At 40.7% G+C, this 26,858-nt stretch overlaps 1 protein-coding gene across 3 annotated transcripts in view; it reads right to left on the reverse strand.

The window, feature by feature from the left end:
• Window positions 1-1,044: 1,044 nt before the first annotated feature.
• sh3kbp1 (SH3-domain kinase binding protein 1) overlaps window positions 1,045-26,858 on the reverse strand; it is a 28,726-nt gene continuing 2,912 nt past the window's right edge. For 2 of the 3 annotated variants that reach the window (XM_026362011.2, XM_026362012.1), the window contains exons 2-19: window positions 23,424-23,581; window positions 15,220-15,334; window positions 13,974-14,080; window positions 13,690-13,849; window positions 13,529-13,608; window positions 12,446-12,535; window positions 7,396-7,459; window positions 6,605-6,699; window positions 6,356-6,451; window positions 6,208-6,259; window positions 6,029-6,100; window positions 5,031-5,166; window positions 4,869-4,939; window positions 4,630-4,736; window positions 3,741-3,869; window positions 3,048-3,259; window positions 2,903-2,966; window positions 1,045-2,755 (exon numbers count right to left, since the gene is read on the reverse strand). In XM_026362011.2, the coding sequence (XP_026217796.1) occupies window positions 2,717-2,755; window positions 2,903-2,966; window positions 3,048-3,259; window positions 3,741-3,869; window positions 4,630-4,736; window positions 4,869-4,939; window positions 5,031-5,166; window positions 6,029-6,100; window positions 6,208-6,259; window positions 6,356-6,451; window positions 6,605-6,699; window positions 7,396-7,459; window positions 12,446-12,535; window positions 13,529-13,608; window positions 13,690-13,849; window positions 13,974-14,080; window positions 15,220-15,334; window positions 23,424-23,581 (1,847 nt within the window). In that variant the 3' untranslated portion in view covers window positions 1,045-2,716. The remainder of the gene's footprint in view (window positions 2,756-2,902; window positions 2,967-3,047; window positions 3,260-3,740; window positions 3,870-4,629; window positions 4,737-4,868; window positions 4,940-5,030; window positions 5,167-6,028; window positions 6,101-6,207; window positions 6,260-6,355; window positions 6,452-6,604; window positions 6,700-7,395; window positions 7,460-12,445; window positions 12,536-13,528; window positions 13,609-13,689; window positions 13,850-13,973; window positions 14,081-15,219; window positions 15,335-23,423; window positions 23,582-26,858) is intronic. The other variant, XM_026362013.2, reaches the window with a different exon arrangement.

The following is a 26,858-nucleotide window of genomic DNA, read 5'->3' on the forward strand; positions in this document are numbered from 1 at the left end:
ATGTCTGTAAATGCTTTTCTCTGGTCTCTATGGACACATTATTGAGATAAGCATAAGTGCAGCAGCTGAAAATCCCATATAAATCAAACGCAGCCGAGGTGACCATTGTCAAAGGAACATTTTCAGATGATATTGTGTTAAGAGAATGAATCTCTTGTGGCAATACTGGACTGTACAGTGACGGCCACCGGCCATCTGCTGTATGAGGGGACAGCTAAAGGTTCATGAGTGCACAAAGTGGGGTCAGTATACCGACTGGTTCTTCCTTAATGTTTCCTCAAAGAGTAGTTTTCCATCTTCATGTTGATGTTGGTGACTGAGTGAAGTAAGAGGCATAATAAAGAATGCCTCTAGAATAATGAAGAAGAAGAATAATGCTCCTTCTAAGGAGGTAAGTAAATGTATAAGAATAAAGGTGGAATAGGTTTTATATACATATATCTATGTTTATGTTCTATGTATGTATGAAAATAAATAACAGTGGAGGTGAGAGGGCATAATAAAAGACAGGGACCAAAAGAAGGGAGCATCCCTCCCTCTGCTGCTTCTTTGACCACAGAAGTGCAAAATAAAATTAATCAAATTAAATGTTTAATCTCCTTTCCTCCTCTTTCCCAGTCACGGTTGGATTTCCGCACACTATTCGAGTTACCACACTTTTGACACTTTCACGCTCACGATTACTGTAGCTCATGTTGCTCAACACAGTAACCACTTTACACTGCAACAGAACTGCTGGCTGACAGCGTCTTGTCATTGACAATCAGGGTTTTTATCCAGATTTACCTTACATAAAATTCTTGCTATTGCAGAAAATCTGCAGTGATTTCAGTGTTTCCATTAAGGCTGATTCAGGACTTTCATTTCTCCTTTTTGCTCAACCAGATCACACACAAGCAGAGCGTATGTCCCGTTTCCAGCTGCGGTGCTCTCTCTTCATGCAACTAAATATGGTTCATACAGAATCTACCGTATGTTACACATGCGCGCATCGCATTGTTTTTGTCATTTTTAAAAACATCATATACACACACGGACACACAATACATAATAGCATCTTTATTACACTGAAATATAAAAGTATATATTTATCACTATCCTGGAGAGAAAGGACCGAGTCAAGAAAACAACTTGTAGCCTCAGTTGTAGCAGTTTTCTTGTTGTCATACGAAAGAAAGAAAGAAAGAAAGAAAGAAAGAAAGACTGAAAAAACAGGAAGGCCACAGTGACGGGTTGCCATAGATTCTGTGCACATATAAGGAAGGGAGGCAAACAGCCATACATGCTAATACACGCACACACACACACACACACACACACGTGCATACGCACATTTTTCTCTTCCTTTTTCTTGTGAGGGTATTTTATTGACTACATTCCTTACACCGTCCCTAACTTCAGCCTACACCTGCTGTCAAAAGAGCACCAGAAACATCAGGTGTGCACAGGTCTTGGTTTGAGATTTTGGGGTATGATACGACCAGTTTGTTAGTCGCTGTACAAAAGTGCAAAAGCAAAAAAAGGACAAATAATCTGGTTTTCTTCAGAAGGCAATACTCAGGCAATACTAGACTGATAGCTGTGTTCATGCAGTGACACAGTACTTTTCTTTAAATAAGGTTTTTATTTGCAGCCAAATATCTGTGGGCAGTGGGGAAGGTGAACAAAATCCATCTAGCATTACCTCGATTGTGCTCCGTTATTGACATCCTTTGTCTCCTTTTTGTTCTGTCTGTATAAAAGTTCAAAGCGCAAAAACAACAATTTGTGGATTTATGGAGGTATAATGCAGGACTCTTTCTTGAGAGAGAGTGGTGACTCTCTGAGGTCAAGGTTTTACCTCATCTAACTACACAAAAGCAAATGCTTCAGCATATTTTCCTAAATGTCTTACTTGAAATAGCACCTACAGTATTAGTACTTATCACGTGAGGATCCAGATGCACTTTTTTACCCTGCTTAATTTAACAGATGGAATATTTGACTGCAAATTAAAAAGCTATGACACTTAAGACGAAAACTGGAGAGGAGGGTTGATGCTTCAGAATCGCCCGCCTGCAGTGTACCACAGAAACATCAAGCTCGCTGTGTCCTCAATGCTAACGATGTGCCTCAAAGCCGGGCCTTCATTCCTAAACCCAGATCCTAACCTTAGTCCAGCAAGTTGAAGAAGTTGGGACTCATTTTACAGTCCACAACTAGAGTCTCCGCATGGATAAAAAAAGAAAACACACACACACACACACACACACACACACAGATAAGAGGCAAAGGCCGCAGAGTGGACACACGACAGCACAGAGGTCGTCTGAGCCAGGCGGGCTACGGAAGTCAAGGTCCCACTTTTCTTCGCACTCCGGGAAAGTACCAGTGACAACGCCACGGCAACTACGGGTCCGTGACATTGTTCTGTAACCATGGCAACACACAGCGGCAAGCCGCAGCCAGTCAGTACCGGTGGCACAGCAAGCTCCGACAAGATAGCAGTAAACTGAACATAGAAGCCTCTTTCAAAGAAAAATAAAGAAGTAAATGATAAGGCGGCGTCGGGGGAGGGGGAGGGGGAGGGCGGGGGCTGATCCCATGGTGCTGAATTGTTGCTGACGGTGATCGCGATGATCATTTGGCACAAACTTTGCTTGGCTGGAGGCTCAGCCAACAGTGAAAATGTTTTCAAATGATGGCCTCCGATGTGCTGATAAGGATGCTTTAGTCTTTATTTTGACAGGTTCTTCTTTATGTGCTCGACTTCCATCTGTGAAAGAAACACAAAAAGAGTCAAGGCATTTGTACATATCACTTCATTTTAAAGATCTGTGGTCTTAAAATTAATAAAAACTGTAATAAACGCAACACAATATTCATCATATCGGGAAGATAACTACTCCTTTATGAGTCTCACCTGTAAACTAAGACGAATCCTCTTCTCCTCCTCCAGCACACTGGTCAACTGTTTTAGCTCCATCCTGGAATCATCCAGCGAAGCAGTCAGTAAACGCAAACACGAAAAAACCTGCACACATGTCGGCACAGAGACGCACACTCACCTGTGCTGGTTCTTCAGCATTTCTACGGAGGTCCTCAGTTCTCTCAGCTGGTTCCTCAGCTCCTCAAGCGTCGGGGGAGTCAGAGGTGAGTGCCGGAGCTCCGGGGAGGGGCTCAGACCTGAGGAGGAAGACGGGGAAATGGAGCGATGGCTGGAGTTCGGAGGGGTCAGGGCAGAGGGCTTGGTGGGGAGCGGTGCTTTGCTGTCGGGTACCTAACAAAAATACAGATCACAAATTATAAATCCATTATATATAAATGTTTATATTTTCCTCCCTCTGTAAAATCTCACATTGTTTATAACACTACAGAGCTGCCTGAAAAGTCAGAAACCCAGAACCCCATGTGATGAGGAAGGAAGGTTGAGCAATCTGATGAAAAGCTCGGGAGCAGCTTTTTCGTGACAAGGTTTTTCTAATGAAAACATTCCTAACACTTGAATTGTCACTAAAATGACAACATGAGTCGAGAGGAAGCTGAATTTCTTAGTGATTATCAGCTGTTGTTGAACTCCTTATTAAAATATCATCCATCATGGTGTCATCTGTCTACAGAAGGTGTCCTCGTGGACATTTACTCACAAGTGCTATTTAACGTTTGACTAGTAAAAAAAAAAAGACAAGGCAAAAAAAAAACTGTGGTGTGGCGCCCCCTGCAGGACAAAACAAATGATTGCGTTGAACTGGTGGTCTTACAGAGACAACAGGAACTCCTTTTCTCAGGGCGACGTCTACAGGTCTTGTGGAGACTATATCATGGTCCTCCTTCGCTCTCTCCTTCTCTTTTCTGTCCTCCACTGCAGGAGCATCCAGGTCCGTAGAAGACTGCAGGAAAGAGGGAAACATGACTGACGCTCTTATTTCTTCAGGACTTCTAAAGGGACACTTTGTCATAACAGTTCTGCAAGAATTGCATTTTTCTCTGGGTAATGAATGTAGAGAATTATTTTAATTTAGTTCTCAACAAAAAAAATAAATAAATATGATAATACATTTCAAACACTGTAATGAGTTTGCTGCTGCCATCCTTAAACCATATTGTAGGGTCTTACTATCTAAACTGTCCTGATGCTTAAATGGAGATTATTATCTGAATTTCAGCAGCAGGACCACGCCTCAACCACTTGTCTTCCTGTTATTAGCATATCTACCATCTTATCCTTCACACCTCTCTCTCACTCTACCTTGCTCCAAAACCTTCCCTACACTGCAGACATTACATGTAACATTAATCATCACCAAACAAGGGTCTCAGGACAGAGAACGTTGTTGTTGAACAGCGTACAACCCACTGAGACAAATTGGTGACTGCATTTGATGGTCTCTTGGCTTTAGGTTAGGGTTATTTTCGGAATTCCCCCGAAACCCCAAAATGTTCCGTTTAAAATGAAAACACACAAAAGGTCTTTACATGCAAAAAGACTGAAGATCACAGAAATTGTTTACGAGTCTGTTTTCTGAAATAGATTCATCAGTAATGGTTTAAACTCAGAGTTAACGTAGCACTGCGACACAGAATGGTGGTGCAGATGCTGAATAAGGCGACTGTGGGTCGACCTCTGACAGGCTGACTGCAAACACTTACAGGTGCGACGATCTGAGAACGAGGTCGGCGGTCGGTGACTCTTGGCCGTGAGGCTGTGGGATGACTCAGTTTCTCTGTAGACGTAACCACTGCATCCAGGTCTATGTCTACACAAACACACGCCAAAATGCAAAAACACTCGAATCATGTGAAGCACACAACACAGAGAGCGCGCTGACAGTTACTGAGGCACCAAGTCCTGATCTCATTGGTCAGTTGCTCCCTCAGGTCAAACTCACCAGTGTCATGTGACCTGTCAGGGGCAGATTCTGGTGTTGAAGCCCCGCCCTCAGACTTGGGGCTTTCACACCTGAGCAGGTAAACCATACAACAACATTAGGCTGCATACGCTTGGGGAGTCAAGCACGTTTTCTGAGTGAGTGTTCAAGTGTGTTACTAACGCTAGGGTGGGCGGTCTCTCGGGACGCCGCGGGGGCTGGGAGGAGGAAAAGGAGCTTGTCTTTGGAGGGAGGGGTTTCTTGGGGAGCATAGATGGGAAGGAGGGTTTGGGGGTGTCTCCAGCCTTCACCTCTTCACCTACACACACACACACACAAATAATCATACAAACACACATGGATATACAAGGTGATAACAATAAAAAAAAAAAAAAAAACATTTACAAGACATATCAGACTAGTAGAGATGCAAAGAGGAGGAGCTCAGACACTCACACAAAGACATGCAGTTTAAATTGCAGGAGTACAGTGATAGAGTCTGAAGCCGCAGCAGTAACACTGAACTAAATTTAACGCAAGGAGGAAAATGGGTTAAAAAAAAAGAGGAAGCAGAGAGGTCTGAAGTCACCCAAGGTTGCAAGAACAGGAAATAGAAAAAAAACCATGAAGAAAAAATGTACAGTAGCGCTATAGAGAGCTGGCGTCGAAATGGAGAGAGTAGTATTTTAAGGTGTTAAATTTATTTTGTCTCTACTTCCTTTTAAACTGTTTTTAACTTTTTCCACTTGCTGTATTGGAATAAAAAAAAAAATGCTACATATGTGAAAAATAATAATAAAAGCAATCTGAAAAAAAAGAGTGACTGCTTTGAATTGTTTTGGTAGAATCTGACACCCGCAGCAAACTTGATGCCAGTGCATCAAGATCAAAACCAAAGTGCCCATAGACTTCCTGTTGCACAGGGACTGATGTCGAAATGCACCTTCAATCAAAGCTTTGTTTCTTCACTTCACAAAAGAGAACAAGACATGCTGCGAGTGATTTGAACAAGTTTCACATGTTTCAACATGCGCTCCTGCCACTGTTCCCAAAAAAACAGATTTATTAACGTTGAGCGTTAAGTTAGTGCTCTGTCTAGGAGCAGCTGGAAGATCAGCAGAAAGCTGTGAGATGCTGCAGGATGAAGGGAGCTGAAGAAGTCGACGAGACCTAAACTGTACCTCGATCCTGGTCTCTTTGTGGCAGGTGTTCCGGCCGTTCAGGAGGAACCTTTCTCACATCAGACTTTTTCTCTACAGGTCAGAGTGTACATGTTTTTTGCTTATTTTTATCACCTTCTCTCTTTCTCTCTCAGAGCAGAAATACGAGGCTGAAAAGTAGACGAATTATTAGGCATTACCTGTGGGGAGTTTGGCTGAAGGTGCACTGGGAGGAGGCGGTTTCTTTGGTCTCTGGAAACACACACAGCCATTATAGAAAGACATCTTTGAGACCTTCCAAGCTTCAAACATCACAGTAAACACAACGTGCCAAGAAGCCAGAATTACCTCTTTCTCAACTTCTAGCAGCTTGACAAAGTTATCTGGGAAAACACCTTGTCTTCCGCCGACCTCCCCCATCCACCAGCCTGCATCAGCGCAGTCCTGGACAAAAGGAAGCAAGGTTTGGTCTGGTCTACACTGTGTGCACTAAATGCCTGCTATCTGCATTTGGTGAACAGCTGGAATTGTACTTTTCTTACCAGCACAAAAACTAATCCAACTAACCAAGTCATACACACTCCTAGTCTAACTTACCTTGGTGATAATGTTGATGATATCCCCCTCTTTGATCGTCAGCTCGTCTTGATTTTGTGCTTCATATGGAAAGAGGACTTTACACTGCTCGCGCCCTATCGGCCAATCAAATCAAGGATATAATCAGATCAGTGATGCAGAACAGCACAATAACACTGCAGGAGATTTTAAAGATATATCCCCTTTGAAGTCAAAAACCAGGAGATGCACTGATATTTAACACGAACACTCCATAAACCAAAGCTAGAAACTGCACCCATGCCTCTGTTGTTTACTGAAGTGTCTTTATTCTTATAGTTGCAAAAAAAAAAAAAATTCTTTTGACATGGATGACTCAGAAATATGGGGAAAAACATTAAGTCTCAGAAAATAAAAAAAATAGATGTTTTAGGTATGTAATAAAGGATGACGTGTTGTTTATGCATTTTTAGTCCATTAACTACCAATGTTGTGAGCCGAGAAACTACCAAATTCACTTTTGCTTTATGTTGATTTGCAAAAATTTAATTTTGCTTCCAAAACTTGTTTTATACACTTTACCACCACCAACAAGGAAGAATTTTCAAAGCGCTACACAACTACACTATAATACTGTCAAAATAACAGGTAATATTTTTATACCAAAGAGTAGTAATGTAATATTAATGTTATGTTGGAAATTATATTATTATGAAGTAAATTTAATCGAATGCATTTGCTTTGCTAAATCCTATATTTTGTGTTTCATGTCTTATTTTTTGTTTGCTAGCTGCGTCTATGATCTATATTAGAGTAAAGCTGTAACTTCTTACCTTTGGATTTGCTTTCTGCATCAGCCTTCATGGTTTCTGCACTCGCTGCTTTCCCCTCGTTGATCTAAGTGTTGAACAGATTGAAGAAAAGCTTCAGTTTCACATTCGGTCTCGTCCTCAGATGCAGTAACAAATACAGTGTCTTTGTAGTCAGTGGTATAGTGTTTAATTCGAACTACTCTGATTTGGTTTGGGACTTCCTGAGTCTACCATAGTAACTTTCAAAACTTAAATTTTGTGACCTGTTTTTTTCTGCTGTGGTTGCTGTAGAGGTGGAGAGTGCGATATTGACGGCAGAGTACCAGGTTTATTCAGTACAGTATCTCTGCAGATGCTACAGTGGGTTTCTTCCTGTACAAATTCTTCCCCGTGCCTTATTCTTGCTAAATAATTATCTGGAACTACAAGTAAATTAAGAAAAAAATACTAGCATGCTAACATGGCCGCACACTCACACACAGAAAAGTGTCAGGACTTCCTATGACTTGAAAAAGCATATTTACAAGATACTGTATTGAATTTGCGAGTGTGAGAGAGGAGCTATTAACATTAGGGCGGGACTCCCTCAAGTGCTGGGAGGAGATGCGGTGTGTCAGCGGCAGCAGATGCTGGAGTCCTGTCTTCCCAAAGTCTCCCTAGATTAGAAATAAAATCCAAATGATGCCCTGTGCACAGCAATGCCCCTGTGCTTTAAATCCAACCAGCTATTTAAAGAGGAGAAGCTGACTTGCAGATGAAGCGTACATGCTCCAGTGTTTGTGTCTGCGTGCATGAGCAGTGCAGGTTGTTAAAGGACCCGTTGTTTTTTTTTTTTCTACTGGAGTGGATCCCTCGACAGTGTTTGTGGAACCAGGGTGGCTCTTCCACAGGAACATGCACACATATACACTCACAGGGCCCAGTCTGTGCCCAACACACAAACTGCTCTGTTCTGTTGGGGGCAGAGAAAATCCACACCGCCTCCCCCCCCCCCACCACCACCACCACCACCAGCTTCTCTGCTCCCTCTGAAGCCTTCTCTTTCTCTCCCTTCCTAATGAGACCCATGTGGTGCCACAAGCGTCGAGACATCGTTACAGAATACCAGAGGTTTCTCTGCCCACTAGTATCACACTGCTGAACCTCAACAATAAGACCAGTAAGAGTTTCTTGATGCCGCAACTATTTTTAGAAGGAATTAGAGGCAAATGCTACTTTCATTACTCCCACTGACAACTATTTTCTTATATCCTTCTGAAACCTAAGAATGTATTTTTGTCCTGACAGACATGTCACTCTTCTGTATTTCAGTAACCACAGAAGTCTGTTTGAACAACAAAGGTTTGAACACGTTTAACAGTTTTTCAACAATATAATATATATAATATATACTTTTTTATTTTGCGTTCACAGCAACGCTGTCAGTTACAGTTACATTACATGGAACTTTTTTTGTGCGTGTGTCTCAACCCTGTGCACATATTGCGGCCCTCATCAGTCACTGAGGGCAAAATAAACACAGTGGAAAGCAACAAAGACACAGATGGAGGGGGGAGAAATTTGATATTTTTAGATTTGTTGGACATTTATGGAAGGAGGATATGTAGCTGAGCGGTTTTTGAGGAAATGTCACAATGTGACAGGGACACTAACGACATTGTTATCATGAGCTTGTGGCTCACAAGTTTGACCCTGCATGGTGTGTTTAGGTGTGCACATCATGCATATCTTCATCTCTCTATAAGGGCTATAATTGGTTTCTTGACCACACTGCTAAATGTGGTGTCTATAAGCAGCAGTGAAGTAGTGTTGTTTTGTTTTTTAATATTGGAGAAACATTAGATGACACTGATGCTGCATTTAAATGATGTCCTTATGTCACAGAGCAGCATCACTGTAAGCCAAGCTTGCACCTGCAAAATAAGTTAAGACTTGAGGCAGGAAATTCAAACTAGCATCAAGCACGCATGGCGTTGCAAGCTAGTTTACAATATGGCCTTCACAGAAAAAGTGTCAAACATTTTTAACCGGAGGAAAGTGCTGTTCTGCAACATGTGGTCTGATGCATCTCAAAATTGTGTTTTGCGGGTTCTGTTACGAAACATAAATCAGCCCACGAGCCTCGTATTGTAAGCTCAGTATTTTCGATTTGTGAGATTTGCTTCTGCTCTGTTTTGATGTTCAGATTATTATGAACATCATGACTTTTTTTGTTTGCATTTGTCTTTGCCATGGCAAAAAACTCGTGCTCCCACAACACACACTACACTCTGAGGAAACTTTGAAGAAACTCAGAGAAATATTTGTAGCACAAGACTACTTGACAAGCCCAAAGCCGAGAAGATAACCCTGATGATATTAATGTGTTATATACATTAGCTTATATACAGCCATAAACATAAGAGTTTTAATATGCAAAATGTGTTTATATCGTTTATATCTACTGTACAAGTGCCACAAAAAGAATCAACATTTATCCTATACTGTACACTACTGTACCGTAAACCCATGTACCTGTTACTATGCTCTGTGCTCTGTCCTCCACTGTTCTTCAGCAGATTGTCAGAATAAAACTCAAGTTTAATAAAAACAAAACAGATGTGATGGCGTTGTCTGGGTAAGGTTCGGATAGTGTAGTAGTAACATCACCAGGTTTCGAATCCCCCCCTACTTCCAGTAGACCTTCTTATGCTTACCTTGCCTTGTACCTTGTAACTAACTTGTAAGTTACTTTGGATAAAAGCTTCTGCTAAATGTAAGTGTAACTGTTTTTATCTCCTCTTCTATTAAATTACTAAAACCTGACCCTGGACCTTTCTATTACATATGGGGGGAGTCTGTTAATTCTCCCACGCCAACAAATTCCCTAAAACTAATAAAACTTTCATGAAGATTTAATAAAACATACATATTATTGCGTTAAGGCTGCTGATTGTGTTTTGCCCTGAGGAACCAATAGGCACCACAAAAACCCAGCTGACTCTGACTCACCATGGAGAAAAAACAGTCAGAGGAAACAGTGAGCGCTGCTCCTTTTAGTGGCATAAAAGCAGAAATATATTGAATACTGGCCCAGAAAAGAATCCAAATCATTATTATCAGATGCAAAGAAGAGCTCCTAAACACATATACATACTGAAACCAGCTTTATGTATTTACTGTGTGCTTCTGTTCAGGACACTAGCGTAGCTGCACCCATGCACAAGCAGCTGAACATTAAGCTAAGTTATAAAGTTTATGTGGCTTTTGAGTGACTCAGCTCCCCCATCCCGGATAGAGACGCTGTCACCTCCTCCAGAGGCTCATTAGGGAGTAAAGAGACTCGTCTCACTGTAAAGCAACATAACAGCCTCCCGCTCAGCAGGACAGGCTGACAAACATCCTTCAGAACAGACACACGCACATAGAGTATGTCTGCAGCAGCTACCGGAGGATTGGTCAACCAGCATGTGTGTGTTTGAAAAGCCCTTTCACGATTATTACTATTATTATTTCATGCTCTTTTGTTTTCACACAGTTCATTTTCATCCTGTCCCTCAAGTTCCTGATCTTAAGTGAGGTCAGACTTTGGCTTATGTCACGGAGAAGCAGATTTGCCTGTGGATTAAAAAGAAGAAGGGTTCTTTGTGTTTTGATGGTCGGTTCATGAAAATAACAAATAAGTTGTACAATTTCTTATGCTAATGGTTTTATCTTTACAACATTTGAGATTTCAACAGTTAAGTATCAATACAACAATGAGAAAACACTCACATTATCGGTCCTAAAGTCAAGAACCTGCTTACAGTAAGTTTCGCAAAATGTGCATCAGCATCAAGGACAGGTGTACTCTGGACTGAACAGCAGGTCTTGACTGGCATACGTTTTGTGAACTATTGGATCTTTTTGCTATTTCTGTCCTCCAACGTTTATGTAAATGAAGCTATTTGAGAAATTAGGAGGGGACATGCCTCTTAAGTGGAACTCAGACATCTGGCTTTGCTCACGAGGGGTTCAAGTTGGTTTGGGACAAGATCACACAACAAAGCGCTTGGCTGGTTTTATGCTTTAATAATATAAAGTCTGTCATGAGCCCATTTTATGTTTTTATGTAGCAGCTCACAGATAATATCAGTGCAGGAAAGTACATTATTTATCTAAGCACCACTGTTTTTAAACTTCTTCAACTTCACAACTTAAATATTTTAAGTCACCTTTGGACAAATAAAACATCATGTTACAGATTAATCATCAACATGGACAAAACTCTTCACATTGATTTTTTTAATTTAAATGTAATAAAAAACTGAACAAAAGCCTGCAGCCAGAAGTCTACACTAATTACAAAACCTACGCCTTCTATAGTGAAACCACCACACGTGTAACATTGTTTCATTTCATGGGAAACAGTGCGTATTAGGCAAAAAAAAGCTAAATGCCGACGATAAGAGAAGAAGACATAAGACACACAGGACGACAATAAATTAAGTGGCAGAAGAAGAAAAAACAAAAAGAAGAGAAGAGAAAACGGGACCCTACCGTCCTCTGGTTCCAGTCAAACGCAGACACACAGACGAAGTGTTGCTACATCAGTGCAGACTCAGCCGGAGACAGTGTGTGTGTGTGTGTGTGTGTGTGTGTGTGTGTGTGTGTGTGTGTGTGTGTGTGTGTGTGTGTGTGTGTGAATATGTCAACGTCACTGAAAAACTGTACTCGCTCTCTCTCTCGCTCTCTCTCTCTCTCGCTCTCTCTCTCTCTCTCTCTGTCCCACTCTGCCCTGAGCTCTCACTTCTGCTTTGCTTGTCAAATCCCTGTGGGAGGTGTGTGTGTGTGTATGTGTGTGTGTGTCTGCGTGTGTGTGTGCCTGTCGACATAAAATCATTTCCTGTGCTGTTAAGCTGAAACAGAGGAAGAGGAGGAGCCAAGGCTGGGACTTCCTTCCCTCATTGCACACAATACAATGATCACTGAATCAAAAAGAATTTATAAAGAAAGAGTTCTGTGTGTGTGTGTGTGTGTGTGTGTGTGTGTGTGTGTGTGTGTGTGTGTGTGTGTGTGTGTGTGTGTGTGTGTGTGTGTGTGTGTGACTCACCTTGTCCCCCTCTGAGTCCAAGTCCATAGAGCGAGGTCTGAGCTTGATAGGCTGGTCTTTGAAGATGTCCCCAAAACCAAACCCTCGAATCTACATGTTGATTTCGAGAGATCAGATGACACACCGTGGGCTTGTTGGTAAATTGATAGGTTCAGACTTTAATTATGTGCATGATGAGCACCACTAAAACTGCCACATGAAGCTAACTGCACAACTTTGGTTGTGGAAATGTTTTTTACTGCTGTGTTTTACAAATGTCAATTTTGCAAAATTCAAGAGAATTTCTTCACCGACATATCAAGATTTGACTCATCTGAAGCTTCACCTGGATGAAATTACTGATACCAGAACTTATTTCATATTGTTTACAATCTTAATGCTCAGAGTAGGAAAGTCCTCACTTCCAATAAAGGATCTTTAGGTTTCTGTCTAGTGTGTCAACCTCTGTAGCTGCAGCCAACAGTGTAAAATCACCTACTTGTGCACTTTAATAGTCTCTCATTTCTCAGTAATTGTTGTGTTTTTGTATTTTGTAATACCACAGTTTGTCTAATGCAACAGCTGGCACTGTTAAACGTGTTACGCTTTAATATGCAGACTGGAATCTCCGCATAAATTCTTTTTTACGCTGTAAAACTTCTTGTTTTTAAGAATGAAACTTTCCCAGAAGGCAGCCTTACGTGTTAATTTTAGGTGCATGAAATGTGCTGATGATCCAACCTCACAAGGACACACTTCCTCATAGGCAGTAACTCATCTGATAAAAAGCTACTTTTATTTATGAAGTAACGATTAAATTGAATTGTAATCTTAGCTGGAAGCACATTTGTCTTGATGAGTCATAACATCTGTCTGTGTGTGTGTGTGTGTGTGCTGGAAGAGCAGAATCATCTTCCTGTGCTTCGTTTTAATAGAACTGCTGCATGATCCCGGCTTACAGGAAAAAGACGGCTTTTTCAAACACTGTCCCACATTCAAAACATTTGTACTAAGGTTGGATGCAAGAGCGCAGACGGTATGGCAGCAGACGGCGAGTAAGTAAAAATATGTTTGTAAAACTCTGGACTGCAGATGTCTGATTACCTTCTTAGGCTGGACTTCTGTGGACCCTGTCTCGGACCGACTGTCCCCTCCATCACTTTCGCTGCCTGGGCTGTCCTTACCTACACACACAAGCGCATGAAATACACACAATACAAATGAATGTTCTCTTTGGCACTTCTGAAAACAGAACTAAAACTCACACTTGTTTTTCTGATCAGACTCACTTCTGCGGAGCTCGTCCTGCGAATTGGGAGTGTCTACTGAGGCCGTGTCGGACTCCGCCAGGATCTCTTTGGTGAAATTGGAGGGAAACATTCCAGTCTTCCCGTTGAGAAGTCCCTCCCACCAGCCTTCCTCCACCTGAGACACGCACAGAGCAATCAAGTAAAACAAGTGTCAAATTAGGCACAATTATGAATTAATTAGACGTGTGTGTGTATGTGTGTGTGTGTGTGTGTGTGTGTGTGTGTGTAATCAGTCTCACCTCTGCTATGATCTCAATGATGTCTCCTATTTTCAACTCTAGTTCATCTTCATGCTGAGGCACATAGCTGAACGCCGCTTTACACCTCCTCTTACGGATCTGCTCAGCTGCAGCGCGCACACACACACACACACACACACACACACACACACACACACACACACACAGACACAGACACAGAACAAGAGTGTATGTAAAGACGTGTCACAAATAGCTTGTGCATTTGTGTATTAGTCACTGACTCGACAAAAGCCCCAGTGGCTGAAGTCTGACACTTTCTGACCTTTCACCTTACAATTAGAGGGCCGTCTTAGCAGCACTGACATCTAATGCTTCCCACTGGCCTTGCAGTTGTTTGTCTTATGGTCATTAGCCTGCTCATTACTCTTTGACTCATTCCACACCAGCTCAAACATTAAGACATGACCCCGCAGTCCCAATTCTGCCCACATGGTGTCGCTCTTCTTCACGGTAAATTGGAACACATCACGTGAAGGCGTGTGCGCAGCCATAGACAGGGATGGGCTTAGAAATGTTTCAATGAGGGTGGTGGATTTGGGGAAGGTAATGGAATATGAATAAGATGCCAGTGCTCTGTGTTAATATGAGCAAATTTATGCCTCTTTGAAATTATTTTGCATCTTTATGTAATCATTTTGTGTCCCTCAGAAGTAGCTTTTCATCTCTTTTAGTCATTATGTAGTGTGTTTTATTTTTGTGTAGTCGTTTCATATTTCTTCATAGTCAGGTGTGGCCTCTTTTTGCTTGTTTTGTGTCTCTTTATGTTGTCATTTGTGTCTCTTTGTGTCTTTAGAGTCATTTTTTGTGTAGCCATTTTGCATCTTTATGCAGTAATTCTGTGTGTCTTCACAGTTAGTTGTGTCTCTTTGCGGTTGTGTTACATCTTTTTTGTTGTCATTTTGTGTGTTTCCAGTCAGTTCTGTCTTTCTGCGGTGATTTTGTGTTGCCTAATAACATTGGATCGTTTTGTAACAGTTTTGTGTCATATTGTAATTATTTTATTGCATGCCCAACAAAAATTGTGAAATGTCACACCCCCCGTGCCACTGCTCTGACCGCCTTCCTGAGCACGTGTATATGCTTAGTGTGTGCATACATGTTTGTGGTAGAAAGGTGAGAAACACTTGACAGACTTGACATGATGTATAGTAAGTTTGAGCCTGGAGATTTAACACTGCCCAATAATCACAATGTGTCAACGTGACTGCGTGTACGAGCTCAGTACCTTTCCGGCCCGGTCGTGCGCTGGGCTCGGACACAGGGCTGGCCCTTCCGTTGGAAAGGTCATTTTTTATCATGCTGGTCTGTCCTCCATCTCTCTTCCCCTCTTTCTTTATCTCCTGTGGAGAGAGGCAGAAGAGATGATTAGTGGCAGAGGAAAAGGAGGGGAGAGAGATGGAAAAAAAGGAGACTCGGTCGAGAATATGCATGTGACAGAACCAGAACTAAGAAGAGAACAACAGAGAAATTAGGTGATGAGAAAGAGTTAAAAGCGCAAAAGTGTAATCAGTTTAAATTACAGCTTCATTAAAAGGTAAGTCGTCTAAACGGGTGATTGACTTTCAGATTCTTAGGTTACATAAATGACACACAGTCTAACAGAGCAAATAATTACATTTTGTCCACAAAACTTAATAATAAATATTAGACTTCTGTATTTCCAGATACATTAGACAAAATTATTTGCAATCCACTCTTGATGCTACACATAAAATACAGTTTCAGTTTTATAGTCAGTCGTTCTGCTACAGTAACAATTCCTTATAATAGTAGATCAATAATAGGGTTGATTAACGAAAGGGAATCTCGCATCAACATCTAACATGTCTCAGGCATAACTGAAATAAAGGCTCACACTTCTTCATACCTGACCTACGTGCATGAGAAGAATGCCTAATCAGACTTCAGCAGACTGAGTTGCATAAATCAGATGGTTATCATCTATGTACAAGTTACAAATGTATTAAGATAGACTTCTTTAAGGCACGCATAAAGGACAGAACGAAGAGAAACTGTGATTGTAAGGAAAAGGCTAGACCTACATTTATTTATTTTTGGTGGTTCTTATTATAAAGAATTTATGGAAATGACTGAGGCTAGAATGCAAAATTGCTGGCAGCACTAGCACTGCTGAATACAAAAAAACGCAAGGTTATAAGGTTATTTGTTATGCAATAAATGTGCTGAAGTATTCAATAAATGCAAATTATGTTTGCTACACTGTATGTTTATTAGCCATCCTGCTCTGCTCTGTGCGGTGCAGCAGATGCTGCTGTGGAGCAGCAATATTAGATTTCAATGACCCGGGTGACCCTCTGTATTTACCTGCAGACAACAGCAAGAGCTTGCAAAGTGTGGACAAACACAAACACAAAACCGCCCCCTCCATCACTGCTGCAACCTTTCCCTTTGTTTCCGCTCACTAACTCTCTGTCCCCATGACTTTTGCTTGCCAAAAAGAAGAAGCACGAGGCACCGTGTAAAACTGGTGAAGGAAACCGCGGGCAGACAAGTACAGTGGGCGACAGAAGAATCAACACGCAGGAGTAGATGGGGAGACAGCAAACAGGGAGACGCACAGACATTCGCATTCACACACACAGAGATCCAGAAATACTAGACATGACGGTTCACATCTCCCCAATACATTCAGCATGACACTGTTTCATAAGCCCTGGCCTCTGGCGAGCACAGCTCTGTGAAGCAGACGGACCCCGGTACGCTGACTCACAGAGTCTAACCCCTCACACACACACTCTGCTTGTGTATGGCCTGGTGTGGCGTGAACGCCTTAATGAGCCATGGAGATCCAAAAATACCAACAAGACATAGTTTCCTAGACAACAACTGAAGAGCCATTTTAGGAGCTATAAATGTTGGGAACCGGACATAATGCAGGAGTGAGGGAGATTTTTTTGTGTAAACCAGTCTAAACTACTAATTTGGCACACACAGCAGAGCACACATTCACATTCCCAGTAGTTGAGAGGCCAATTAAAATCCAACATGGGGTATGTGCACTCCTTTTTGCTGCAGGGAGTGGCAGATAAAACAGTGGGGACTGAGAAGATACAATTCTCACTCTCCCCACCGAGAAATGAACTAACCAACCTTTTTACGTCTTTCTTCTCTCTGTACCTCTATTTAAATAGCTGTATTTATTTACTTACTTAAAAAATAGGAGATGTTTATTATATATCAGACGGAATGAGGCCAGCTGTTTCCCCAAGTTTAAGCAAGAGCCAAAAGCATAATCCGCAAGGTTGAGCTTTAACCAGTATTATCATAGTTTGGGTTATTTTAGGGCAGCACAACCTGTTATAAATACAACACTGATCATATTGTTTTTCACCGTGTTGTTTTTGGCGAACATCAGCATACTGTTCCCTGTTTTTACACTCCACAGGCATAGAGCAACATTAACACTGAAAGTGTGTTTCTGGCAGGACTTGAAATTATTTTTTCAACTCACTGTCTATCTCTAACTGTCCCAGACTTAACAAGCACAGTTCAAAATGAAGTCGCTTCTTATTTCGCAATTTGACAGAATTCACAAAGCCAAGACACTGAACAGCTGCCAGATGACTAAATGCATATTTAATTAAGCCCCATGTCAACCTAACACTGAAAATCAAGGAAATATCTGGTACTTCCACTGCAAAACTCTCCACTATTCACCAGCTGACTTTGGTCTCTAACATTGTCTGTATTCCACTGAGAGTGTTTCTGTAAAAATATAGTCAACAAATATTACTTATTTACAGTATAACATAATGACAGTAATAATTACTTTTGTGCCTCAGCTTGGTTCAGTCAAAGGTGCTTTTTGATTTTATGTCAGATGTTTTGTGACTTAACTTACCATGAACTGGAAGCCTGGCCCTCAATCTGTACACAACTGAAAGTTAGTCCTTGTTTAAAGCCTTTTTTGACCACAAATCGGTAAAAAAATTTATCTTGTATGTAAAAACTGCTTCTATTTTTAATGTTATTGTTTCATGATTTCTGCCCGCCGAGAGGTTGGGCCGGTCACACAGTTACCTTTCCCTGACATGCTTTCAGTTTGTTAACTAGGCTAATGTACTGTTGTGTTAATGTAAAAAACAGGAAAGCAGACATTGATTCTGCAGCCACGGTGCAGAACAGTTGGCTCCCATTGCATGCCTTCATGTACTGCAAAAAAAAACACACACACACACACACACACACACACACACACACACACACACACACACATTCATTCAGAAACTGAGACACAGACTGGTGAAAAAAAAAAATCACACTTTGAACTTGGAGACTCCACAATGCACAAGACAGCCTACGCAAAAACCCACAGCAGCCATTTGTTAGCCTACAGCTTCCTTTTTTGGAAGGAGAGGCGGTGTTTACTGTTTGGCTCTTTGCTGCATCTGCATGAAAAGCAATGGAACATAAATTCTTCTTCTTGGATAAAAATCTATAACGCATCTATTTTTTTCATTATAGCTGCTAGTTTAAATAATTCATATATTTGAGTTTGGAACCAAAGACTAATGATTAGGAGGTGTTGCAGAGGAAAACACAGAGAAAGCTGTACTGTTCTTGGAAACCTTTGTTTCTGCTTGGACTCTATTCATGCTCTAATGCACTTCTTCCTGTGGGGATTATGAAGGTAACTCAGAGTTAAAGGAAACCCATCTGAAAAGAAAAGAGGAAGACAACGTGATTCATCATATCTGAACAGGAAACACCTGTATTATGTACAACGCACTACGTTCAGTGTTGTGTACATGTTTGTCTGTGCTCCTTTTATGCTAAACATTGCTTTGTGCCTCCACTATCATCACAACCCTGACCTCTTCTCGTCTCCCAGTCACAGATAATGTAAAACAATGCAGTGTAGCAGCTAACTGCCACTGTGTTGAATACATTAGTCTAACACAGACATGGAGAGAGAAGCAGAATGAGGAAACAGAGAGAGTGTATGCAATAAAAAAAACATTGTGAAATACAGTGGAACAGTGATGCAAACATATTATTTTCCTCCTTTTTTGGTAAAAATATCTTTAATGCACAACTTTATGGGACAAACTAATGGAGACAAGCATTTGTACAAACTATCTTTGTATCAAGAATAGTTGCTGTAGCTGAAAGGCTTTATAGATCAACCAATCGTTTAAACAGCATTTCTCAATACCCACATAAAGACACATACCATCACTCAAACAAACAATCTACAAATGGAGACACTTTGGGACTGTGGCTACTCTACCAAGAAGTGGGTGGCTAGAAAATGACCCCAAGAGCACAATGAACTCTTATTATGAGGTAAAGAAGCAACCCCGAGTGACAGTCAAAGATTTGAAGGCATCATTGAAACTGGCTAACATCTGTGTTCATGAGTCTACAATAGGTAAAACATTGAACAAGCAGGGTGTCTATAGGAGGACACCACGAAGGAAGCTGCTGCTTACTGAAAAGAACACTGCTGCACGCCTTTTGCCAGAGCACATTTATACTCCACAGCAGTACCATTGGCAAAATGTTTTGTGGACTGATGAAACTATACTGAACTATTTGGAAAGAACACACAGCACTACATCTGGTGTAAAAAGGTCACTGCATATCATCATGAAAACATCATCCTAATTGTAAAGTATAGTGGAGGAAACATCATGATTTGGGCCTGCTTTGCTGCATCAGGGCCTGGGCAACTTGCAGTGACTGGAGGGTAGATAAATTCCCAAGTGTATCAAAAGATTCTTCAGAATAATGTGAGAATGTTTGTACATCAGCTGAAACTCTGTAGAAGTTGGGTGATGCTACAGGACGATGACCCAAAACACACAAAACAATGGCTTCAGAAAAACAAAATCCACCTTTTGGAGTGACCAGGTCAGACCCCAGACCTCAACCCAATAGAGATGATATGAAAAGACTTGAGCCACAGACATTTATTCCAAGGGTTCACATACTTTTTCCACAACACTATAAGGTTTTAATAGTTGTTCTCAATAAAGACATGAAGGATCAGATTTTTTTGTTTTATTACTTTAGGCACATGATATTTGTTAATACTCTTGAATTAGATGAAGATCATATCAGGTTTTATGACATATTAATGCAGAAAACCATGAAATTCCAAAAGGTTCGCATACTCGTTCTTGCCACGGTACAAGTAAAAGAAAAAGGTTCTCTGCATGAACCCTTCCTATACATTAGGACAGGACTAGAGCAGCAGTGCTTTCTAAGTCCAAACAAAGTAAGTGCTTAGTTCATGTGTGTGACTGTTGCTACCTGGACTACAACCTACCTGATTTATTGTACACGTCATTGTGTTACTTCTACTTTTAATGCTAGTTGTGTCACTATTGGAGGCCAGTTTTTAATTGGCATACATGGCACACTGCTTCTCTGTCATCATACAGTTTAAAGTATTCCCACACAGCTGGCGTCTTCAGCATTTTCCCTTCTTTTTAACAGCACTAGTGAATAAAAAGTATGACTGCTACGTCCTTGAATAAAAAAGATGTCAACAAGATGGCGCATATTCCCTCATATGAACACTGCCGTTTAAAAAAGAGTCCCGATGCTTTTTAATAATGTTGCAACAGCTCTGTATATCTATTGTTCTGATAACTAGTAGTTCTGTTCACTGAATGCAGTGTGACCTGTTAGTGTACTTAAAAGTAAGAGGAACATTTTAATAAAGCTAATAGTAATGAATAGATGGCCAAGATTAGGTCTTCGATTACTGGCTAAACGGAATGAATTAAGTGCATGATCTGTACAATGTGACCTTCCTTCCGCTACTGTCGTACAGATATTGCACGTACAGTACATCGTCCAACTTCCCTTCTCTACATTATACTATTATTGTAGTATACATTTTAACTACATCTCAGCTAAACCTATTTTTCCCCCCACAAGGACCCAAAAAAGTGTTGTTCGATGGAATTGCTTGCAGCCCTAGTTTAAATCTATGACTAATAATAATGATATCATAACTGTTTTTCCAATATTTTGCAACTGAACTACAGTGACTTCGACTCTCAGAAGGGGCTCGGTTGCAATACCTGCTTGTCAAATTCACAGAGGTCAGATGACTAGAGCAGTTCCCACAAACAGGATATCCTCAACCTCAGCTGAGAACATGGGTCTGCAGGGATATTCCCAAAGAATGCAGCAAACATCAAGCGACATCTTTTGTTGGAAGTAAAATAACAATACTGCCCCAGTGCTGGTTAGATTGCAACAAGGAGTAGATTAGTGAAGTGGCCAATTAAGAGAAAATTAAAGGCCAACTGTTTTGAGAGTCAGTAAAGAAATGGAAACAGAAAATATTCAGCAGGCTACAGAACATAAAACAATAATGAATTCTTATTAACAGTCTTCTTCAGCATTTAACTGGCTTCTTTTTGGGAAACATTAGCCGAGAAAGTTGACTGTGTTTCTATTCTAATATCAGAGGTCTTATGACTGACAGTATCTCGAAAAAAGTTGATAGATATGGTGAATGCTTGTGTGGCTTTTGACGCACTCGCATTTCCCTGGTGACTAATGTGGTTTGTAGATCATATGAGCTGAGCTACTTGATTTGAGAACCACTGATATAGCCTGTAGCACAAACACATCAGATAGTAAATGCATCTTGAAAAAGTCAGAATATGTTGCCTGTAGACATGATATCTGTAACATGCTTTGCTAGATTACCCATCTGTGTACACTAACCATGCCACGAATCACATGTTTCAAATGGGAAATATTAATCTGGTGACCTCAACAACAAGACTCTTAATCAATTATCTGTCCTTGTTGTCTTCTGTGACAGCACTGGCAGGGGGCTGTTCACATACCATAGCTTCCTGTTACCTTTTTAACCTACTTATCCACAACCCCCCCACTTCCTACACGCACGCACATTCATCAGCGTTGTGAAGCTTAATGTCACTGATTCCCATAACTGCAGTCTTGTGACAGACCAGTCTGGCATTCCTGCATTACTCACAATCTCCCTCTGTTTCGCACACACAGATATAAGCACATCCACACACGGTCAGCGAGACTTCACAGGCCCATTGTCCGGCTTTCTGACAGTGAATAAGGGCTGTGACATTCGGTCAGCACAAATAGAGCCAGAACCACCTGACAATAGATGCACTTCTTTAGTGCTGTCAAACCCTGTTGTCTGACATCATTAGCTCGTGGCACTTGTCTACTTCCTCTTACGGTACAGTAAATAGGATGCTTCCCTTTCCTTAGAGCCACAAACAGTTTACCACTACACATATGATATCAAAGAACGGCTCCACCAACCAAATTTGCTGTCTAGACTGATGCCTCAGTACTAATAATAGTATATTAGTAACAGGGGCCATTTTTCTGCGACCTGAGTGCTGTAACTGAATGTCACAGACCTCAGGTCACATCGCAATCACTGAACAGAGCTGCTTTATAGCAATACAGGATTTACAAGATTGTTGCATCAATATGAGGAAGTACCTTTATTAGTCAGTTCACTAAATTAACCAAAATTGCTCCTGCTTTGTTTTCTTTTTACTCTAGATGGGTTAAAAACACAAATTGTGGTATATGAGCCCAAAGCTCAAACTGATGTTCAGTGTTTTATTTTTTTAAGTGTAGATATTAGACCTATTATAGATATTAGATCAGATATTAGATATTAAAAATAGGTTGACTTTGTAGCCTTGCAGTTTTCTTTGTCGTGTACTTTGCCATCTCTTTTATTTCATTTCATTTCTCTTTTTGTTTGTCATGTGTCTCTTTACTGTAGTTTTGCTGTTAATTTGTGTTTTTATATTGTTAATAGTTGTGTGGTTTCTTGTATCTCACTATTTTTAATCATTTTTGAACTATTTGTGGTGAATTAGTTTCTTTTTTTCTTCTCTTTTTGGTCTCATTTTTCCATTTTTTGTGGTCATTTTGCGTCATGTTTTGGTGTCACATGTTCACTGTGCAGAACCCCTGCTATGAGCCTCATCATGATCTATCCATTTTCCAGCTATACTAAATGTTGTAGCATTTATTGAACTTATTGTTGTGATGCATTCTCATCACAGTGGAAAAAAAGGGACTGTGGTCAACATAGTGTTTACCACTTGGAAACACCCAGTGTACCACTACAACCCCAAAGATGCCTAATCATTTTGTCTGGTATGATCCGAGGTTGTGTTGTTATGTTACATTTCTGCAAATAACATTTCAACATAATAATGAGGTACGCTCAAAAGCTGTTTTACTATTTATCACGTTCAATGTAATATTTAAGTCATCAATATGTTTACATCAGAATGTAGGCTCTATTTGTCACTCTACAATCCCATTCAGTAAAACAAACCATAAACCGCATATTAGCTTGGCTGTTGCCTGCTCTGAGTTCACAAAGTGCATTCAAAACAAAGAAGCAAGGGGTTGACTGCGATTACTCACCCTGACAAAGTTATCCGGGAACAGGCCCCTGCGTCCACCCAGCTCACCCTCCCACCATCCACCATCGTCTCGTCGTATGTTCACGATGATGTCGCCCACCGTCAGGCTCAACTCATCATCCTGCTGAGCCTCATAGTCAAACTCCACCACGGCCTCCACTGTGCACACATAATGAGAAAGACACAGTTAGTATGTTTATGAAAAAATCTCAAATCTCACAGAGAAGCCACTGTTCCATTTTTAGTCTCAGTGGTTTTTATTTAGATGACTGTGCGAGTTTTAGTTATTGATCCAAAACTAGAAGTAAAAGGAGAACCCGCACAAACTCACACATGGGTAAACACACAAAATCACAGTAATTACTGAATTATACACCAGAAGACTATTTACTCTGGGTTGCAGCACTGTAGGGATATAGTAAACAGTATTTAATTGCTACTTTCCGCTGCTCTGATTTATTGAGTGTTTAATTTCCTTAGATTGAAACTGGTATTCAAAAAATGTCCAACTCTTAAACATGCACAAACAAATGCAGGCCAAAACTAATTCTTGGTGGGATGTTGGAATTATCCGTACTGTCATTGCTCAAATGGTGAATTCTGCATCATGTACATTTCCGCGGCACCATTTCAGTATTATATAGGGTCATGTTGTACTCAACGCTCTGCTGCTCTGCTGAGTTTTGCTTTTAAACTAGCAAATCTCACTCACTACTATTTTCTAAACAAACATGTCTACATGCGGTATTTCTCACCAAAATGCCATGTATGTTTCGTTGTGGTCTAAGAAGCGTGATGAATGCACGTCTTTCTTCAGAAAAACAACACTGTCATTCCAAAGAAGAATTACAGCATCAGTCCTTTTAGCCCATGATGGGCACAAAGGAGGATGTTATACAGCAACAGCAAGTATGGGAGACTGCTGTTCATTTCCTGTTTCAAACTGACAGTCAGCGCTGGTTTTGTTAGCAAACAATCATTTGTTATTGTAACCATGATGGTGCAGCTCAGCTAACACTAGCAAGTACTTATTTTAACCCAAACCGCATTGCCATAGACCTGACTGAGTTCTTTTTGAGCCTGAACATAACTAAACCCTCACCATAACACTGAAGCATCATCATCATCATCAATAATCATTTTATTATTATTATTTTTCATAGTTTAAAAAGTGATTTGTAACAGCTTCGAAAAAAATATCAGATGAGAAAACACATCTACGTGTGATCTGAAGAGCACGTACGAATAATGGATTTGGTCATTTTTTTTTTGTTGCAAACAAAGTTCTACATCCTGCTCTTTCATCGTCCTCGGCCCCGTTGGCACAGCAACATTTCTTTGAGCATTACTGCGGCAAACTGTCAGTTGTTCGATCAGCACGAAGCTGTTGAGTATCACGTTCTTGCAAGTGCAACATCATGCAACATAACGCAAGTGCATAATACGTGCGTGATGTTACTTTATACTGCGCAACAAGTGGTCAAAAATACATACACCACAAAGCACGTTTAATTCCGGTCAGTAATACTGACACAGTTCTTTCGTGCAGTATTTGATCTACTGTCAGTGAATTTGGACACTTCTTGTATAAGAATTGGATTAAAGAATCAGGGTTTTTATGAGTTCCCCAATACAATAAGTGAGGATGGACAAAGTACAAACCAGAGAGCACTGATAAACCATGTATTTTAACAACCGTTTTGGAAAACGTTTAGCATAAACCCCTTTTTTTTTTAAGAACGTTGTTTACATCCATGGTCATTAACTTGCATTGTTGTTTTTCCATACCTTTATTGACCACTTACTTTTTACAATTACTATTTTATTACTGGTACTAACTCAATGGTCTTACTGGTACTAAGTCAGTGGAATAGCATACAAGTGGCTGTGGCACCCATGCTAGTGGATTTATGAGAGTACACAACACAAGTGCATGTTACCATGATGATACAATGTACAACTAGTGTTTAGAAACCTGTCTAAATACTAAACAACTGTCCTCTAATTCTATACAGTACTTTCCAGCTGAATTTGAAAAAAGGTATTACTAATATTTTATATTATAAGTTATATAATCATAGGTAAAAAAAAAATTAGTTATGAGGTAAATAAAAAAAATGGAAAGGTTGTTCCATTTGAGTCTATTTGAAGACTTTTCTTGTCAAAGTAGATAGTGGGCATCTGATGTGCCACTGAAACTAACATTATGCTGGACCTAGAAAAGTAACATTAAAAAGTATTCATTAAACATGTGGAGGAAGTCTTCAGTTTGCATTACGAGCAAACAGCAGCAACTTAAAACAGAGGCAGATAAAAGACAGAAATGTAAAAATAAAAAGAGGATATCAGTTTTTAACAGACGTTTCAAATAAAAGTCTTGAATTGAATGACTATTTGAAAATAGCACAACAGCGCAAAAACTCAAATGCAAACCCACGACACAGCAGATCACCCATTCGCACACCTTGTGCCTGCTTGTGTCAGTTCTGGTTAAATAATTTACTAAATGTGTCATATTACATATAATTTTTCAACTATCTCCACACACACACACTAACACGAACATACACTAAAGCACACACAGTCATACTGGCCAACAAGCTGATCCTTGCCTAAACAGTGTGGGCAGCTGAAAGGGGGGGGGGGGGGGGGGGGGGAGTTTTGGGGGTAGGGTAACCATGGGAACAACAGCATGAAGGGGTAGCAATGAGTCAGACCTACTGGCTTCCTCCCTCACAGGCATTCATATAATATAAAATGCACAGAAATGCACGTCCTTACACAAAAATGCATCAACGGTCAACGCCCAAGATGATGTTAGCAAGAAAGAAAGAACCACAAGACCATAGCTCTTGTGCAAGCAGTTGTACTAAAGCAGAAGGTCAGGGCCTTGCCGAGAGGTTACACCAGTGGAAAGAGGGAGGAAAGCTTCCACTAGACATCAATATTAAGCAGACACCAGTAGTCCATGTTGGCCTGTTGCTCTGGCTTGAGATAACTAGAGTGATTAGCTGCAGACAAAGCAACAACGTGGCACAATTTGCCCAATTTACTGTTTTATTTTTATTTATTTATTTATTTATTTTTGGTTTTGAGTTGTAAGCTTCATGAGGAAGTGGCAGACACTGAGTGCAAGTGGAAGGTTCTTAGTAAGGAGAAGTATGTACAGTTAAATGATAGCTTGTGGCATTTATCTTGCAAATCACATTACAGTACATCTGAGTGGCAGAACAGGAGAGCACACTGCAGCACACCCACCCATCCACGTCAGTCAACAGCACAGAACACCAGCGAAGAAGACGACAGCTTGCGGCTCTGCGAAGCAGCGAGTGCAAAGAAGGGTACAGGTTGAGAATGACACAGAGTCAACACCAAATGTGCTCTGGAGAGGAGCTCTGTCTGGTGTAAAGCTGTGCGATAAGAGCGGAGAAAGAAA

Source organism: Anabas testudineus, chromosome 2 (assembly GCF_900324465.2).
Source record: "Anabas testudineus chromosome 2, fAnaTes1.2, whole genome shotgun sequence".
NCBI classification, from domain to species: domain Eukaryota; kingdom Metazoa; phylum Chordata; class Actinopteri; order Anabantiformes; family Anabantidae; genus Anabas; species Anabas testudineus.